This window comes from Nelumbo lutea, chromosome 5 (genome assembly GCF_056320005.1).
Source record: "Nelumbo lutea isolate HS-2025 chromosome 5, American lotus-T2T, whole genome shotgun sequence".
Lineage (NCBI taxonomy): Eukaryota > Viridiplantae > Streptophyta > Magnoliopsida > Proteales > Nelumbonaceae > Nelumbo > Nelumbo lutea.
This window is the reverse complement of record NC_142688.1, coordinates 30,023,624-30,041,405: the sequence shown is the minus strand read 5'-3', so window position 1 is coordinate 30,041,405 and position 17,782 is coordinate 30,023,624. Positions and strand designations below refer to the sequence as shown.

At 39.0% G+C, this 17,782-nt stretch overlaps 1 protein-coding gene across 5 annotated transcripts in view; it reads left to right on the top strand.

The window, feature by feature from the left end:
- The first annotated feature begins 11,546 nt into the window (after positions 1-11,546).
- The window catches only part of LOC148851375 (Eukaryotic aspartyl protease family protein), a 60,968-nt gene continuing 54,732 nt past the window's right edge, over positions 11,547-17,782 (top strand). For 2 of the 5 annotated variants that reach the window (XM_088947320.1, XM_088947319.1), the window contains exons 1-2: positions 11,723-11,992; positions 12,134-12,439. In XM_088947320.1, coding sequence (XP_088803446.1) covers positions 12,427-12,439 — 13 coding nt within the window. In that variant the 5' untranslated portion in view covers positions 11,723-11,992; positions 12,134-12,426. Of the gene's footprint in view, positions 11,993-12,133; positions 12,440-17,782 lie in introns of all 5 variants that reach the window. The other 3 variants (XM_088947317.1, XM_088947318.1, XM_088947321.1) reach the window with 3 other exon arrangements.

The window sequence follows — 17,782 nt, the reverse complement described above, 5'->3', positions numbered from 1 at the left end:
AGCGATGAAATTTAAAAAAAAAGTGTTAAAAATAAAAGCAATGCAATTTAAAAAAAAAATGTATAAGCCACAACATTATACGGAAGAATTAAACATGCAACAGTTTAAAAGAAGTAAATACAACTTTTATTTACCTTAAAAAAAAAAAAAAGAGTAAACATATAGAAGTATAAACCTAAGATGTACAGATACAAATACAAAAACAGATATGGGAAATAGAAAATGACTCTTCATTCCAAGACACAGATCCAACCATAGAGGTATGGATATCCTATTTAATAAAAGATCTACTATGCTTTGAATTTAGTTTTTTCTTTCTAATCTAAATATTATTTCAATGCTTATACCTTGTCAAGTTCAATCTAAACTTTTTTATGTTGTTTAGTTTCTTTCACTTTCTCATATTCTCTAGTTATATCTAAAAGGAGGTTAATGCAAGCTAATTTATAGGAATGAGGCTCAGATGGGCCTGGGAACAAACAGCAGGTGCCCACTTCAATCACTGAAACTGAAATCACTCAACAGAACTAAGGTTTTATCTGCAAGTAATGAGATTACAATAGATCCCAAGAATTTCATACAACTGTACTGTCATGGATCTCAATACAATCACTAATTAGCACACAATTATAAACTGCCATGTATAAAGTTGGATAAATCGCCGAGATATCACCATAATGCAAGCATCAATCACCTCATAACAAATCCATACGCAAACAACAATGGATGATCCAAAAAAAAAAAAAACTAATGCAAATATGAATGATATGTGATGTAACCAAAACCCTAATGCAAACAACAAAGATCTGAGATGTAACCAAACGACATAAATAGCAAACAACAAAGATCTGAGAATGACCTACATAAGGAACAATAGATGTTCCAAAAAAAACTCTAATAGTACATATTGGGATAGGGGTTGTACCTGTGCAAACCATCACCCGAATGACGGACTACCACGACCGCGAGAAAAACAAGCACCAATTGATTTGTAATCTCCTACAAAGAGGGGAAAAATAATTAGTGAAATCACGAAAGAGAGACAAAGAAGAGGATGGCGACGGCGGAGAAGAAGAAGAAGAAGAAGGAATATGAGGATGAAGGGATGGAGGTCGAAGAGAACCTGTGAGAAGTGAGAATGATAGGTGTCCGGTATGCAAATGAGAGGGGTTTGGGGAGGGGGTTTAGCATCGGGGGTTACTGTTCACATTTGTATGCGTGTGAGAAATCACACACGTATGGGGAAACTCCAAGAGGGCAGAAGCTATGATCATAGCTTCCCGAAATCAGCCCAAATTTGGCTTTTCCGGGCTTTTCGGCGCAATATCTTTTGGCGGCGAGATCTTACCTGAATCAAACGAGAATAGACTAATTTTCGATCTTATGGACTTTTAAACAGACAGAAGACCGCGTAGAAAGACTTGCCAAACGGTATCTGTTTGCTATTATAATTTGTAAGAGAACGAGAAAAGAGCACATCACACGCATGTGAAATCAGCTTCAGTGCTCACACTGTTCACACAGCTTTGTACAACCTTGCATTGGGAATCTCTCTCCATAAAAAATAAAAATTAAAAAAAAAACATATAAGTATGAGATGTTCCCAGGCTATAAAGGCTGTACAAACGGTGTGAGCACTGAAGTCGATCTCTACGCACGCACACTTGTCTTGGGGTTTTTTTTGTCTTTCACTTCAATCATTTTATCATAATAGTTGGAATTTGGAATATTGAATATGATGGCACACTTGTCTTGGGTTTTTTTGTCTTTGACTTCAATCATTTTATCATATGAACTCTTCATTATAGTTGGACTTTGGAATATTGAATATGATACTAGTCAACATTTCTCCCTGCCTGTTGAAGTAATATGACGGGATTCATTCTCTCTCTCTCATCCACTTGCTTTTATGAAAAATTTGAAAAAGGAGTATTGCTAAGAATTATCACATTCCTTGTCCATTTCTAATGTATTCATAGGATCAGAGATATTAATTGAACATCGGAAATGATAGGACCCTTGCTAAATAATAGGGCCATGAAATTGTAGAGGTGCAATTGAACTGGTCATGATCCAATAATTTGAATTTGATTCTCTTTATCGGATTTGGATATTTCCTTGGATTTTTGGACTGGACCAAATCAAATGATCTGTTAAGATTTTCAAAAATAAAGGGTCGGGTCAGATTTGGATATCTGACAACCTTAATGGATTCAAATTTGAATTAACCTGTGAGATTTGATCAGATCTTCAGATTGTATCAGATATAAAATTTTTATTATCGGATCGGGTTCAGATATACCCCGAATCGAATTTGATTCAGTCCATTTGCATCCCTATGAAGTGGAAAAGTTCAAGTCCTTGGGACCATAAGCATTTTCAATAGGTTGATGCCCCTTCAATTTTTCCCCCTTCTCTTATATTTTGTTTTTAATGAAGTCTTCATTTTTTCACAAATCCCTTTTTCCCATCATGGATTTTACCTACCTACAAACTCATCATGCTTTCTCTTCTCCCTTTTAATAATGCCCTTTGGTTCCCTCTCCATTCCTCTCCTTCTCCATTCTAGAAAATAGAAGGTTCACACTTTACACAGCTCAAAACCTTACTCCAAAGGAGCGACTTCCAAACTCACTTGTCTTGTTTTGATGAAGATGGACCAAAAACCTCCCTTCTTCAGTTTCAATTCTATCTATCTATTTCCAATTTGTTTTTTCTATAATTTGTATGTATGCAACCACATCAAGTCCCCAATTTTTTAGAAAATGCCCTTAAATGCCTAAACCCCTATTTTTCATAACCTCACAATACAAACTTACATACAAATCTGTCATGGAAAATATATGCTGACCAATAAACTGTAATCATAAACATGGTAGGGGATCAAGTGTTATTTATCAAAATTCATGGGTGGGTTTTGATTGGTCAAAACTCTTTATATACCATATATTTTCAACATCATAGATTTTCCCTAAAACAAGATGTGTCATGTCAGCATGGCTCTCCTTTCTCCCCTATCATTTATCTATTTTGTATTTATTTTAATTTTTATTTTTACAATTGAACAAAATTACTTAAGTAGCAATCAACTTTAGTGTTTAAGACTTCCATCTCTCCTCATTAACTCACCATTAATTATATCTTCTCTTTCTCCTTAAATACCTTTATTATCTCTCCTTGTTAATCATTCCATTAACTCTAAACCACTCCATTAAATTGTTTAAAATTCATTTACTCATTTTCCTTTTTCCTTTTTATTTTTTTATGTTTTTTCCTTTTTATTTTTTTTCTCTTTCTTCTCCTCATTAATCTAATAAACCAAAAGCAAATTGATTTGGGACAATCATTCCAGTCCCACATTACATCATACCCACAAATTTTAAGTAAACAAGTATCGGCTTAAATATTAATTAATATAAATATCATAAACAGTTAAATCACCTACAAATAATGAGAGAGAAAGAGAATTCTATGACATAGGTCCCACCCCTTCCATCATTGATGTATTTTAGCATATTTCTATAGGCTTCTTCTATTATTAGCCTATTATATTCTAAAGATAAAGAATATTACCCTCATCCAAATTCTATTTAATTTGTTGGTTTTTAGAAAATTATAATTTGAAACCCAATAACTAAAATTAATAAAAAATAAACTAAAGTTAATAAAAATATTAAATTTTAGCAAGTTTTTATGTAGAAACTATTGAAATAATTAATATCAATAGTTCCTAAATTAAAATTTAAAATACATTTTGAATTCTATTTAAAAATAATTAATATTAACAACAAAAAGTACAAATATTAAATATAATAAAATAAACCATTTGCATTTTATATAAAAATTATAAAAAAAATAATTAAAATAATGAAACTAATAATGACCCAATTATAAACGTCATAAGACTCCTTCTACTTAGGGATGATTATTTATAAATTTGCCCAACTTGTCTAGACCTACAATTTCTAGGCTTAAGCAACTATTATCTTCTTAACTAGTAAACTAGGTCTAGTTCAAATCTACACCAAGCCCACACATAATGTTGGTAGTAGGGCTATGAAATAGATTGGATTCAAAGCATATCTAGTTGCATCTGCATTCATATTTGATTGTGAAATCTCTAGAACCGCATTTGTGTCCAATTATTATGTTGGTTTTTTTAGCATATTTGGATTTAATTCACAACAATTTTATTGTGTTTAAAAAACTAATTATTTTTAGAGTATATATGCATAATAAGTGTATATAAATATAAAATATTAAATTTATCAATTCTAAAATTTATATAATTATATATAATATCTATATGTATACATAATTATACTACATATATACATACATTTTTATATTGGACTCAGATTTTAGTTGGAGTGAATGGAGTTAAATCAACATTTGATCCAATTATTAATTGTATGCAAGTTCTAACATCCAAATCTAGGATAATCAGATTCGGAGTCGAATCGGGTATTAGACTTTCCGGAGTGCATTGATAGCCCTATCAAGTAGGGCCCATGCTAAGCAATCCCTAAACTTGACACCTAGAAGTTATATACATATATATTTAGATAACAAATTATATAAATATATAGTTAGATTTTTTTTTAATAATACATGCAATTTTGTCCTTGTCCTAGGCCTAGACAAATATTATTACGCTTGGGGTGTGGGCCAAGATAGGGCAGGCAACCTTAAAAACTATTAATATACCGTCAAAATTTTTAGTACTTTTTTATTTAAAAATAGTTAAAACCCAAAATAATGTATGCATGGGTTGTAATTGATTTGGTTTAGTCCAATTACAAATGCCACATTGCTCTTAGAGGTGCAACTTGGGGGTTGGGTCAGGTTGAAGATCAAGGTACCAAAGCCCAACCCAAAGTCTTAAACCTTGAGCTCGGGCTTAGATTAATTTAATTATGACTACAACCTAATTTATATATTTACTAATATTAAAGTAATATTTACAAAGTTGTAACATTTATTCATTAATAAAGTAAAATAAATAAAATATAATACGAACATATAATATGGAAAAAGATAATTATTTTACTAAGTACGTGCTAAGCACAAGCAAATGATGGAAAGGGAATGGCATGGTCTTGGACAGTTCTTGATCAAATAATTGGGAGGTTAAAAAATGGAGGAAAAAATAAATAGTAGTGATTAAAACTAATTGAATTTCATATTTATATTAGTCTATGATTCAAAAAAAAATACTAATAATATATATCTCTTCACCATTACAAAACCACATACATTGAAATTCTCTATAAATAAATCGCAATCACAGGAATGGCGGATTAATCCATGAAATAATGTTGATATCAAATATCTTCACCAATGGAATTATATATATATTGGCTGAATAGATAGAGCCTATTTGCAAATATCTCCACTTCCCATTTACACAAGAGATTATACCATTTAATTAGAGATACCCAGATTCTTCATTTTATCTCAAGTACCTATGTAAAACATAATATGACATGGGTATCAGTTTGTGATGATGTCTCGAGACTCAGATCCACCAAATCCATGCCTTGTTTGTTCAAAGTGAAAATTTGACATATAATCTATACCCAGTTGGTTAAAGATACACGTACACCCAACTATCTATTTAATAAAATATTTATTTTGGTGAATCTGACTCCTGGACATTACCCTCATTGGAGACCCAATGCCCACACCAAAGTAGGTGTAGCATAGCAACATAAGGACTATAAAATATTTTAGCTTTATATCTATTATTTTGTCCATTTTTTCCCTCTTTAAAGTGGAATTTTTTCTTCCACATGCATTTTACCTTCACTTCTTAGTTACATTGTTACTTAATTCTTGTTAGGATGATGGTTGAGTTTGCCAGGGATGTCACGTGGCAGCCTTCATGGCTATCCTCTCTTCAGTCACGTCGACACCATGCGTAATGGAAGAGAACAATTAAGGAGTGTCCTACACAGACAAAGAAGCATACTTCGTCGGGGAAAATAAAACCTCCTGATGACCTCAACGGAGGACCTCATCCCAACAACCCTGGAAGCCCTATCCATCTATGACATATACACCCAACTATAAATAGGTATTCCCCACTCGAGGTAAGGGACTTTTGAAATAATACTCTCTGAATATCTCGACACTATCTCTTCTGCTTGGACTGGCATTATTCTAACCTGCTTGGCCCGACAACCTCTTTCTCTATCCAACTAACTTAAGCGTTGGAGTGCCTACCTGGGGAGCAACTCCTTAGGCTTCTGACATTTCTCCTAGTTGTAGACCTTAGTATGCGGCCTCATCTTTCCACCTCGACCTCGTCTAGTTGGCAAATTATCTGATTATGTCATTGGTTCAGAACACCTCATATCAGACAAAAATCAATTCCTTAATTGGATATTTGCATATTGTGTCATGCTAAATTCTAGCAAGTAGCAACCTCTCATAAAGTAAATGAGATCTTGACTGATGAAGGAAAGATGAAATCCAATGAAATAAAGGGATAAATTGTTAGCTATGGATAAAACTACAAGGTGCCCATTTCTTTGTTTTTCAAGAAGTCAAAAGTAAAAGAGTGAGGAAAAATAGTGGACTAAAAAGAGGTAAGTTGATGATCAAAAAATGACTCGACTCAAGTACTTCTAAGGTTGTATTTAGTTTCGTGGGATTTTATTGAAAAAATGCCACCACAACAGTGCCACATTGTTGTTGGTCTTTATTGCATATAAAGCAAAATGAAACAACTGTTTGGTTTCACCGTTTATTAAATAAATGGTAGAATGAAACACTTTGATTTTTGTGCATGGGGCATTTGGGGAAACATCAAATTCTTGTTTCCCCCAACACGCTCAGCGTTTCTTGAAACTAAATGCTGATGTGGTCCACTTTAATGGGCATTAATCTGAGGTGGAGAGTAAAAAAACATTTAAAGTGAAACCCAACCAAACAACAAAAACAAGAAACGCTTAAAGTGAAAAAGTACAAATAAACGACCTATCTATAAACACCCACAGAACCAAACACATACTAATTGAGCATTCTAGACAATTAAAGATTTTAGTCCCAAAGGCCTTCAGGTATTTTATCACCATAAGCCTTTAAGTATTTTATCACCAGAAGCCTTTAAGTATTTTATCACCGGAAAATTTGAACGGTTTTGGATCTTTCCAACATACTGTAGGTGTTACATCAGGTACTTGTTTCAATGGTTGTCAAGTTAAAATGCCCCTTTAACTAAAAATTCGTCACAATAATCAACATTTTGAATAGTCAAAATAAAACAAGGATAACAAATTACAACTTAACTCAAGGAATGCTAGGAAGTATAATACCCAAATTAAATAGGGTTTAATAAGAGATCCATTTGTGAAGCAAAGCGGGATGAATTCAATTCATTGAAAAAGATACCGCGGATTTAACCACTATCAACATACTTTATGTAGGTTGTGCTTGTTTTTAGTGTAAAACTTCATTGACCTTCCAATCTGTATTTGTTGGTGTTTATTTTTAATGTAATTTTACAACAAAAATTGATGTAAATTCCACTCACGGTAGAGTTTTACACCGATAATCGATGTAAAGATAACATCGATAATCATGCATTTTCACTTTACAAGGGTTCACTAATTTAAACCGATTAGTATTGAAGTCCATCGATGTATTTTTACACCAACAAATATTTATCACAAAAACAAACATAGTCATAGTAGTCATATTGATAATTTGCTTTATCAAAACTATAATTTTGCGGGAGGTGGAGTGAGACACACATGTGATTCTATAAATAAACCAAGTTATTATTGGGTTGGTACATAAGATGAAGTACTTGCCAAAAGAATATTATAACTTAGAAGATGAGGTAATTCAAGTTAATGGTTGTGCTTAATGTGTAGGTACCTGCATCATTAGAGCACCAAAGCATTGATGGAAATTGAAATAAACCATGTTGATGATGAACATGCCTTTAACATTCCTCCTAAAGCTTTATTAGTTCATTAGCCAAAAAGTCTATGGTCCATGGGACAACTGTCGACATCACCTAGGATAGGAAAACAAAAAGGAATAACACTTGTAAAAAGTAAAATCTCTGTATCAACCTCAACATCCTTTTGATTTTCCTCCCTCATTCCTCTAAACAACCAACCCCCAACCCTCTTAATCTCCTAATTATTGAAAAAAAAAGAAGCCATTGCACCAAATCATTAATTTATTCCTCAGTTTTTAATACAAAGATCATATCTTAATACTTTTCTTGCATATTCTTGGGTTAATAGCAGATAAGGGCAAGTTTTTGCCCTTAATATCAATAAAGAATAATATTTTTATATAATAACCAAAACAGGGTTTTTTTTTGGGAAAATATAAAATAAGGGCAATGTTGTTGTTGATAGTCTTCCTCTGCCTCTGTGTAAGTCCTCCAGCGATGGCCTACAATTCATGAAGAGAGGAGAGTCACTGAAGAAACAGATGGAAATTCTTGTTTAGCTCAAAGCCACACTCAAACAACAAAGAAAGAAAGAAAACTCTGTTGGGGACTTGAAAGAAAACTCTTTTCTTTTCTATCTCTTGACTGAAGACGATGAGTCTATTAAGGACATGACAGAGCAAGAACATCTTCAAGACAACTCCATGGTTGAGATGCTGAGTTTGAAAGAAATCAAGTGCAATTCTCATAATCTCCAAGATCATATGAGATTGGAAAATCAATTAGGATGAAAAGAGAGAAAGAAGGAAATATGAGAACCCTTTCAGGTCATGTAATCAATTACCAAGGAACGGATGTGAAGATAAACATCCCACTAACGACGCCTAGTCGTACCCTCTCAGCGATCATTTACTTAGTTTGGGATGATTTGATTAACCAGGTGGACTAGAAGGAAGGAATAAGTTAAATATCAATAAAAAGAAGCTACATCATGCCAAGAAAATGATCAGAGGAGCTTTCATTGAGCTCTATAAAGGGTTAGGTTTGCCATGGCGAAACAAGATGAACCCATTGCTTATTTGATTACAAAGACTGAGATTTGTAGATTTTGTGTAAACGTTAATAGAGAAGGGTTTGCCATGATCAGCAAGACGAAATCATGGCTTATTTGAGGGCAAAGACAAACTAATTTGTGGATTCTCCGTAAACGTTAGCAGAGAAGGGTTCATCATGAGTTATTAACGACAAACGTCACTCGCTCAACGCAAGTTTACTGAGGAGGAAGATGAATGCCCTTATTTGATATTTTCCAAAAAAATATATCTTATTTCGATTATTATATAAAATATATTATTTTTATTGATTTTAAGGGCAAAAGTTGCCCTTAATAGCTAGAAAGCCCATATTCTTTGCCACCTAAGAAGAAAGTACCCAACTTATTTTAGAATCTTAAAACTCACCTCGTCAATGTCATTTCAATTCTCCTTGTCAAATCCTCCCGTGTATGTACGGATCCCCAATTCCCCGATAGTAAATTAATATTCCAAAAGCTACGTTGGGATCAGTGCGGGTCCACTTGAATCTAGACCTGACCCTCCAATGCCCCAACTCGAATCCAACCCAATTCATCTTAATAATGCATAATTTCCAAACCTAATACCGACCTGATTTGACCCATAATATTTCGATTGTATTTTTTAAGAGCAAATTTCTTAAGCTACCCCTATTGATTAGTTAATTGACAAATCTACCCTTTTTGTTTATATATTGTCTTAGAGTATCCCTAAGTCTTTTGGCAATTGACTAGCTCTACCCCTACCGTTAGCATCTGTTAGTGTCCTATCAAAATCTGTACACATGTGACATATATATATTTTTTAAACCCAATATTACCCTCCATCCCTATTCTATAAGTCAGGTAAGAATCATCACCGGTGAACAGTTATCGTCACTATTTCAGTCTTCATTGATTCTTCACTTGTGATTCTTCACTGATAATTCTTCATTGCCATGAGTCATGACTCTTCTTCTTTTCCTTCTCCAAAGCTATATTGTCGTTCTAGTTCCACTAGAGATCGTTTGTCAACTAGGTCAATTCGTTGAGGAAGGAGCACTAGAGAAATTGTGACTTGTATTGAAGTTGGCCATTGTTGTTTGGCACCACTGATCTGCCGTTGATTCACATGGGGCTATAGAAATTAGCGCTCTTGAAGAACCTAGACATCATTGTTGGTGAGAGAACAAAAAACAATTGGAAGAGAAAATTGGACCTTCACGACAACTGACCTTCTATTGCAAGAAGAGAAAGAGGGGGTTTCTCGTTCCACACACACACACACACACACATACTAGTAATTAAGCATGTACATTGCACGTGAGAAATTTTGTTCATATTAATTACTTGAATTTTAGATATATAATTTTTTATATATTCTTTTGATTACTTGTACTTTTTATTTTTTAAAGATTTAATATATCATTGGTTAATGCATTTGGTCCAAACCTCTAATCCACAACCCAAAAAGGAAAATAATTTGATTTGTAGGTTGGCACTAAATTTTATATTACATTTTCGTCATTGATAATGAATGTATATTATTTGAGATGTACCCAATATTTATTTTTATTAATATATAACATTAGATATGTGCCCATTTTTTTTCTATTTTATTTTTGCTATTATTTATATTTCTATTTATAAAAGTTTTATTATTGGATTATGACATTATTTCATTTATAGGTTTATTTTAATTTTGGCATTCCATTTTCATCATTAATAAAATTACATCTTACATTTCATATGCATTTTTGTTTAGTATAATGAATATGCAATATTATATATATGCCGATTTTTGTTTAGTATAATAAAATGAATTCTTACATTGCATATATGTTATTTATTTATTTATAAATATATTATTTATATTACATTTTTGTAAATTTATTATATTACTTATTTTTTGTTATAAAAAACAAGTATATATATGATCAAAATAGTTGAAAAGATACTTGTGTTTTTTGTGTTTATTTATTTAAATGGTTACATATTATTTTTATTTTAATAATTTATTTATTTATTTTTAGAAAATCAGATCGATTGAGTTGGATCCAAAGATATGATGGTCTCATTGGGTTCGAATTCAAACCCATATTTATGAGATCTGATCGGATCTCCCCTTAACAATGTTGGATCAATTCAGATACAAGTCATTCGAATTCAATTAGAATTAGATCGGTTTGCATCCCTATCTTAAACTTTAAGGTTATAGAGTTACTTTAGAATATCATGACTCAATGAGACAGGTCATTTCAAACCCGAACCCAGTTTGGGTTAAAAAATAAAAACTATGACCGGACCCTAAATCCAAATACGACTAACCCTAACCCGACCCATTGACATCCTTATATAGGAGTCTTATATAGGAGTGTTTTGGTCCGGTGTCTCGTAGCCTGCAACAACCAAGCCCCACCACCTTTATCATCGTGGTGTCCACGCGCATTCCTCCAAACAGAAAAGGTTATCCGTCTACTGTCGTTGCCACTTTGGCTTAGCTAAAGTACATAAACAAAATAGAAAATACGATATCACATCTGCGCCTCACAAACACATTAGGAGCATCTCCCGAAGTTCTGAGTACGAGATGTTTCAATATATGGTGGAATATATTGTAGGGCGTTTTTGGGGCAAATGTGAATCCACGTGTTCGCATTACATAGAGAAAGTTTTACATTTACTGCCACGTGTTCGCATTACATGGAGAGTGGTTGCGGCGACTGCAAAAGCGACTGTTTCTCTACTCAGCTACTCTCGCTTCCCTTCTCGCTTTTCTAGTTTTCGAGTTTTGCGCCTGCGTTTTCGGGTGCGCAAGGTGCATAGCGCGCGAGATAGCGTTGCCGGGCAAATGAAATCTCCGTCGGAAAGTTCGAAACAGTGTTTCTGAAAAGCCCGCATCTTTTGCTCACTCTGATATTCTTTCTGTTTCTGCTCAGCTGGGTTGGTGTATAATGTATTTACTCTTCCTATCAAAATAGTTGAGAAAGGAAAAGCTTCGCTTTCGTGGTTCGTTTGAATTTGAAAATGTAACTTCTGGAAAATAAACCCTAGATCTCCTTCTCTCTCCGAAACCATAATTTCTCCACTTTGATTGAACCCTCCATTTCTCACTGACTTCTAACAATCAATTATGGTGCTTACTTTTTAACGTTTTCACTTGGCTTCAGATCAGTCACCATGTCGACTCGATTTTTGGGTTGTTTGTTACTGGCGTTTGTTCTCGTGGAGGGCTCTCTGGCTTTCACATTCTCTTCCAAGCTCATCCACCGATTCTCTGAGGAAGCGAAGGCTTACAGGGGTCGTAGAAATAGGGAGCTTCTTCGTTCCTGGCCCAGGTGGAGGAGTATGAAATACTATCAGTTGCTTGTAAGCAGTGATTTGCAACGGCAGGAGATGAAGCGCGGGCCCCGGTATCAGTTTCTTTTTCCATCTGAGGGGAGCAATACTATGTCATTTGGGAATGATCTTGGATGGTTAGTTCGATCACTCATTTGCCGATGCTTTTTGTTTCTTACTTTCTTGTAAGGCCATTTGTTTTCCGATGTTGGATTGATTCAACCATTGAGTTCATGGGTTCTAAGCCTTGTTTTTTTTTTTCTTGTATTTGTCCTTATTTTTTTCTTGGTTATTTGTTTCCCCCCCTCCACGAATGAGTTATACATATTTTGCGTATCCATACAAGCGATTTGTGGTTTAATGGTGGGAGTATCTGAAAATCGCACAATTAGACTTTACATTCCCATTCATCAAAAAGAAACTCTACCTGTTGATACAGAAGCATTTTTCCCCTAACGGGAATCAGGGCTCAACGCGGGCCTTTTTTTTGTTTTGGGTAAGTGGTAAAATAGTATCGAATTGCTGTACAGAGGGCGAGACACCCTCGCAAAAATTTACAACGAGCTATATATGTATCAATGTAAGCATTAGACTCCAGTCATCCTTAAATATGTCAACAGTAACTCGGGAAAATTGCTGTATCACTTTTGATGATGCACAATCCGGTCGGTCTTAGCTGCCGGTAACCTTGTAACTCACAGAGTCGAAGATGCCTGAAACAAGGAAGAGATTGGAGATTTCCGAGGAGGAACCCGGTGGGAAAACTCCGAAGCTCAAGTTAATACTCTTGAGAAGGCAAGGGAAGATAAGAGATTTCAAGACCAAAAAGCACAAAAATCACGTACCTCCTTTCTCTGGGGAAGAAGGTTTTTTATAACCACCTGGTGCACTCACTCCCAAGTCTCTGCCAAGTCAGGTATAACCGCCTCTGTGGGGGGCAGACATAACCGCCATTGTCCTCTCTGTCAGGGCCGTCTCTGCCACAACTGAGATGGTGGTAGCAGGTAGCCGTTACGGCATGATTGCCATCTGTCAGATCCAGACCAGTCAGGCGTGTTGCCTCAGAGTATGGACCTGTCAGGTACGGATTCACAGTTGCGTGACCTGGAGCCGAGGTGCCGGAGTGGTGCGCGAGGTGAAGTCTTGAGTTCGAATGGGAGTGTCCTACTGTCTCGAGGAGCTCGACATATGGTTCGGATTGACCCAAGGTGGGCTAATCCGGGCCTTGCCCCTCGCGGGCTCTCTGTTAACCTTGGGATTCTTAGGGAGAGCTCGAGTTTCACCTCCTAGGAAGTGTGGGTTCCTTTTGGGGAGCTCGGGCCTCTTCTTGGGGAACTCGGGAGCTCGGGCCTCTTCTTGGGATATGGTCGTGCTGTGTTGCCGTGCTGAGCTGACATTCCTGCCAGGTCACCCCGGTTTCTTCCACGTGTCGCACAGCCAAGGGGTCGGGCCAAATCTACCTCCATCAATTGCCCCCCACTCCCTGTGCCCGGGGTCTTGACCCGGCGTGGGGAGTTCACGGACTGACGGGTGGATTTGCTCCGTGGCGTGCTTAGTCCAGCTTGGAGATTCCCCGGTTTGACCTGCCTATGTTCTTGGCTCAACCAGGGTCAGCGCGGCTCGACCAGAGTCAGCCCGGGTCGTGTACAGCTCACGCTCGGACGTCAAACGATTTATCAACTATCGGACGTCAAAAATTTGCGCTAAACTGATTTCACCTCGGGGGTCATACAACCGATTTTCCTGAGAGTCGTTGGATGGCTTTGATCTCGACCGTTGATGTGCGGATACAACGGCTATATATAGTGGGGTCCCTGCTCACTTTTCCTTTGCCAATATTCAACGACCGTTCCTTGAGCTCGCATCACTTTCCTTAGTTCGGTAGCGTTCCCTTGGTGAGTCCCCTTAGCCTTTTCAATTTCCTTTCATTTCCTTTTGCGATGTCTAGTTCGAGTAGTTCGGGTAGCTTAGATAATCTCTTAGAAGGGCCTGAGGCGGAAACCTCGGGTCGGGCTGGCTCCTTTGACAGCCTTTTGGATGAGCCCGAGGTAGGGCCTTCAACCCGAGTTACCTTGGGTAGCCTAGAGTCCACTTCTCGTTGGGTTCGGATGCCGGACACGTTCGGACCCTCCACTATGACGTTAGAGAGGCTTCGGTCCCTTGTTCGTCAGTTCAACCTGCCCGGGGAGTATGCATATAGCATACCTTTGGGCAACTTCCCTTGGGAGCATGGTCCAGATGAGATCGTGGTCTTCCGGGAGCAGCTCATTGCTGGGCTGCGCCTTCCTCTTCACCTCCTAATTGTCGAAGTCTTGAACCACTTTGGCGTCTCAGTCGACCAGCTTCACCCGAACTCTATTCGCAACGTCGTCGGGACCATATCCCTCTGCTGCGAATATGTCATTCCTTTGGACTTAGAATTTTTTTATGCTCTTCTTATGCTAAAAAAACAAGCGAGCTTCCTTCCCGAGCACAGGCGGGCTTACTACCTGTCTCCCCGTCCGGGATTCATACTTCTTCACAAATTCCCAAACAAGGTTCCAGCGTGGAAGCGGGACTACTTCGTGGTCCGATGTGCTACGGGGTGGCCGTTTCCTACTTAATGGAGGGCTGCTATCCCTGACCCCGACGTCATGTTGGATAAAGACATGGCGGAGACCTTTCAGTCATGGGCTCAGGTCGAGTGCGAAGAGTGCCTCTCGGAAGCTAAACTTATTCAGGCTGGTCTGAGTTCGGGTAGGCTTCTTTACTTAGTTTCCTCCCCCTTTTTTTTGTCTTTTTGTACTAATGCCGAGCTCTTTTCGCAGGTATCATGGAGGTAGAGAAGACCCGCGGTGCCAACCTACTTGATGGAATGTAGAGGAGGAAGCGGGTTGCCAAGCGTGCTCGCATGGAGTCTCCTCGGGCCGTGGAGTCCGAAGCCCTGGGCCATCCTCCGATCATCAACCTGGATTCTCCCAGGGAACCTGAGGCAGCGGGGCCTATCTCTAAAGTGGTAGTGGAGCCTGACGTCGCAAAGGCTAGGGAAGCTGAAACCACAAAGGCTTCTCAAACTCTGACAATGTTTTCCAGCTCGGGGAGCTAGGAGGGGGTTGGCAGTGTGCTGACTCCGAGCTGTGCTCTTCGGAAGAGTAAGAAGGTCGTTTACCCAGGCGAGGTCGCGGCATGGTCCGATCTTCCTTCAGGTCACATCGGCGCACGTGCTGCGTCTCATGTCATGGTGGTAAGTTGACAAAGTTTTCCCTTTGTGCTTTTTTCCTTCTTTACTTTCTTGCCGAACTGATCCTTGCTTGGCAGGCGAACTTCTCCATCCATGCCCTAATTATCCAAGCAGAGAGGAGCCTGAAGCGGGCATAGGCTGCCGAGGAGGCCTTGGAATAAGCTCGGGAGCAGGTGCAAACTGCTGAAGAGGCTTTGGGATTAGCTCGTGAGCGGGTCCAGCGTCTTGAGGGCGTGACTTCGACTCAGAGGAGTGAGTTGGAGAGACTTCGAAGGGAGAACGGCGCCCTAAGGCTCGTCGTGAAACACCTCGCGACCTCGAAAGCGGGCCTGGAGCACGAGGTGGAATACCTCAAGGCCGACATCAAGGAGAAGTTCGAGATCTTCTTCCAGGCCCTTGAGGACACCAAGGTGAAGGTCGTCAACGACTATATAGCGTCAGAGCGCTTCGACGACCTGATGGTGGACTCATACCGGAGGGGCTTCAAATTGAGCCGGTGGATGATAAGGCATTCCTACCTCGAACTTGATATTCGTGCCATCACCACCTCGCGTATCACTCCGGAGATGGCTGCTGCGGCCGATGAGGATCTAGACTTTGACGACGAGGTTGACCCCCCGAGTGTTGCCGAAGTCCCTTCTGAGGGCAAGGGGGATGTAGTCCCGAAGTGATGTGTACCGGGCCTGTGAGCCCGAAGTGATATGTATCGAGCCTGCGAGCTCATCATTTTTTATTTTTTATTTTTTTGAACACTGTAAAGCAAACGTTAGTAAATGAAGTACTTTTTCTGCTCAAGTGTTGTGCAACTATTCTTCTTTTGCCGAAGTGATTATATTGCCGAGCTACATAGAATTAGGTCCTCGAAACGAGGGGATTCCTTGAGGCGGGTCAACATAGTAAGGCTATATGCCCGATCTGTTCTCTGCCTGGGTAAAGGAAACACAGTTTAGTAGGCCTGGCTTGGAACGAGCACCCCAGGTTTCATACTCGTGCTGCCTACTCTTCTTGGCACTAACACTTAGTTTGCGTTGATGAGGTCCCGAGGTCATCCTCAGCTCGGCGCTTTAGCCCATGCTGGAGAGGTGACTGGGTCTTGTTGTGTCGAGGTCTTTGTTACCTCGGCATTCTGGCCCTTAGGCTCTGGGAACGGCTCACAGTCCGCCCCGTTCGGTAGTTTATAGGTAATATTGCCTTAGGTTGACGATGTTCCAAGCTCGGGGTATTTGCCTACCCTCTAGGGTCTCGAGCTCGTACGCTCCTCCGAGGGCCCTGTTTTTAATCCGTGAAGAATAGCTCTGTTCGTGACTTCTGCCTGACTGTTTGCTTGTGGGTGTGCGACCGACGTGAAGTTTTGCCGGATCCCCATGTCTTGGCACCACTCTTGGAATTTGATGTCTTCGAACTGCTTGCCATTGTCGGAGATCAGTATCCGAGGTAGCCCGAAGTGGCACACTATGTTCTTCCAGAAGAAGTTCTGGATGTTTCGAGCTATGATTGTTACGAGAGTTTCAACTTCAACCCACTTTGTGAAGTAATCTATCGCCACTACTAGGAACTTCCTCCCTCCCGTTGCTGGCGGGAATGGCCCGAGTAGGTCGATGCCCCACTGTGCGAAGGGCCATGGGCTGGTGAGATACTTGAGGTCAGCGGCGGGCTGGTGGTGAATATTGGCGTGCTTCTGGCACTTATCGCATTTCCTGATTAGCTCAACGGCGTCTGTTTTCATTGTTTGCCAATAGTACCCTTGTCGTAGTGCTTTTTGAGCGAGGGCCCTGCCCCCAGGTGTTCGCCACACAGGCCTTCATGAATGTTGTGGAGTACAAGCTCGGCTTCGGGAAGCCGCAAGCAGCGCGGGTAGGGGAGTGTGTAGGATCTTTGGTACAACCGTCCGTCTATTATGACGTATTTGGCTGCCTGACGCTCTACCCTTCTAGCGGCATTACGGTCTGCGGGGAGGGTTCCATGTAACAAGAATCTCGCGAGTGTATTGATCCAGTTCGGCTCTGCTTGGGCGACAAGAGCGACCTCTTCTGCCCCCTCGAGAATGCTAGGCCGAGGTAAGTCCTCTATGTACATGGTTCTCATGGTGTTGTCACTGGTGCTGGCTAACCGGGACAGGGCATCGGCCTCAGCGTTCTCTGACCTCGGGATTTGCCTGATGAAGTGTGATTGGAAGTTAAGCAGAGCCTCCTTTACTTTTGCTAAGTAGGCGATCATAGTTGGTTCGTGGGCTTCGTATTCGTCTGTAACTTGGTTGACC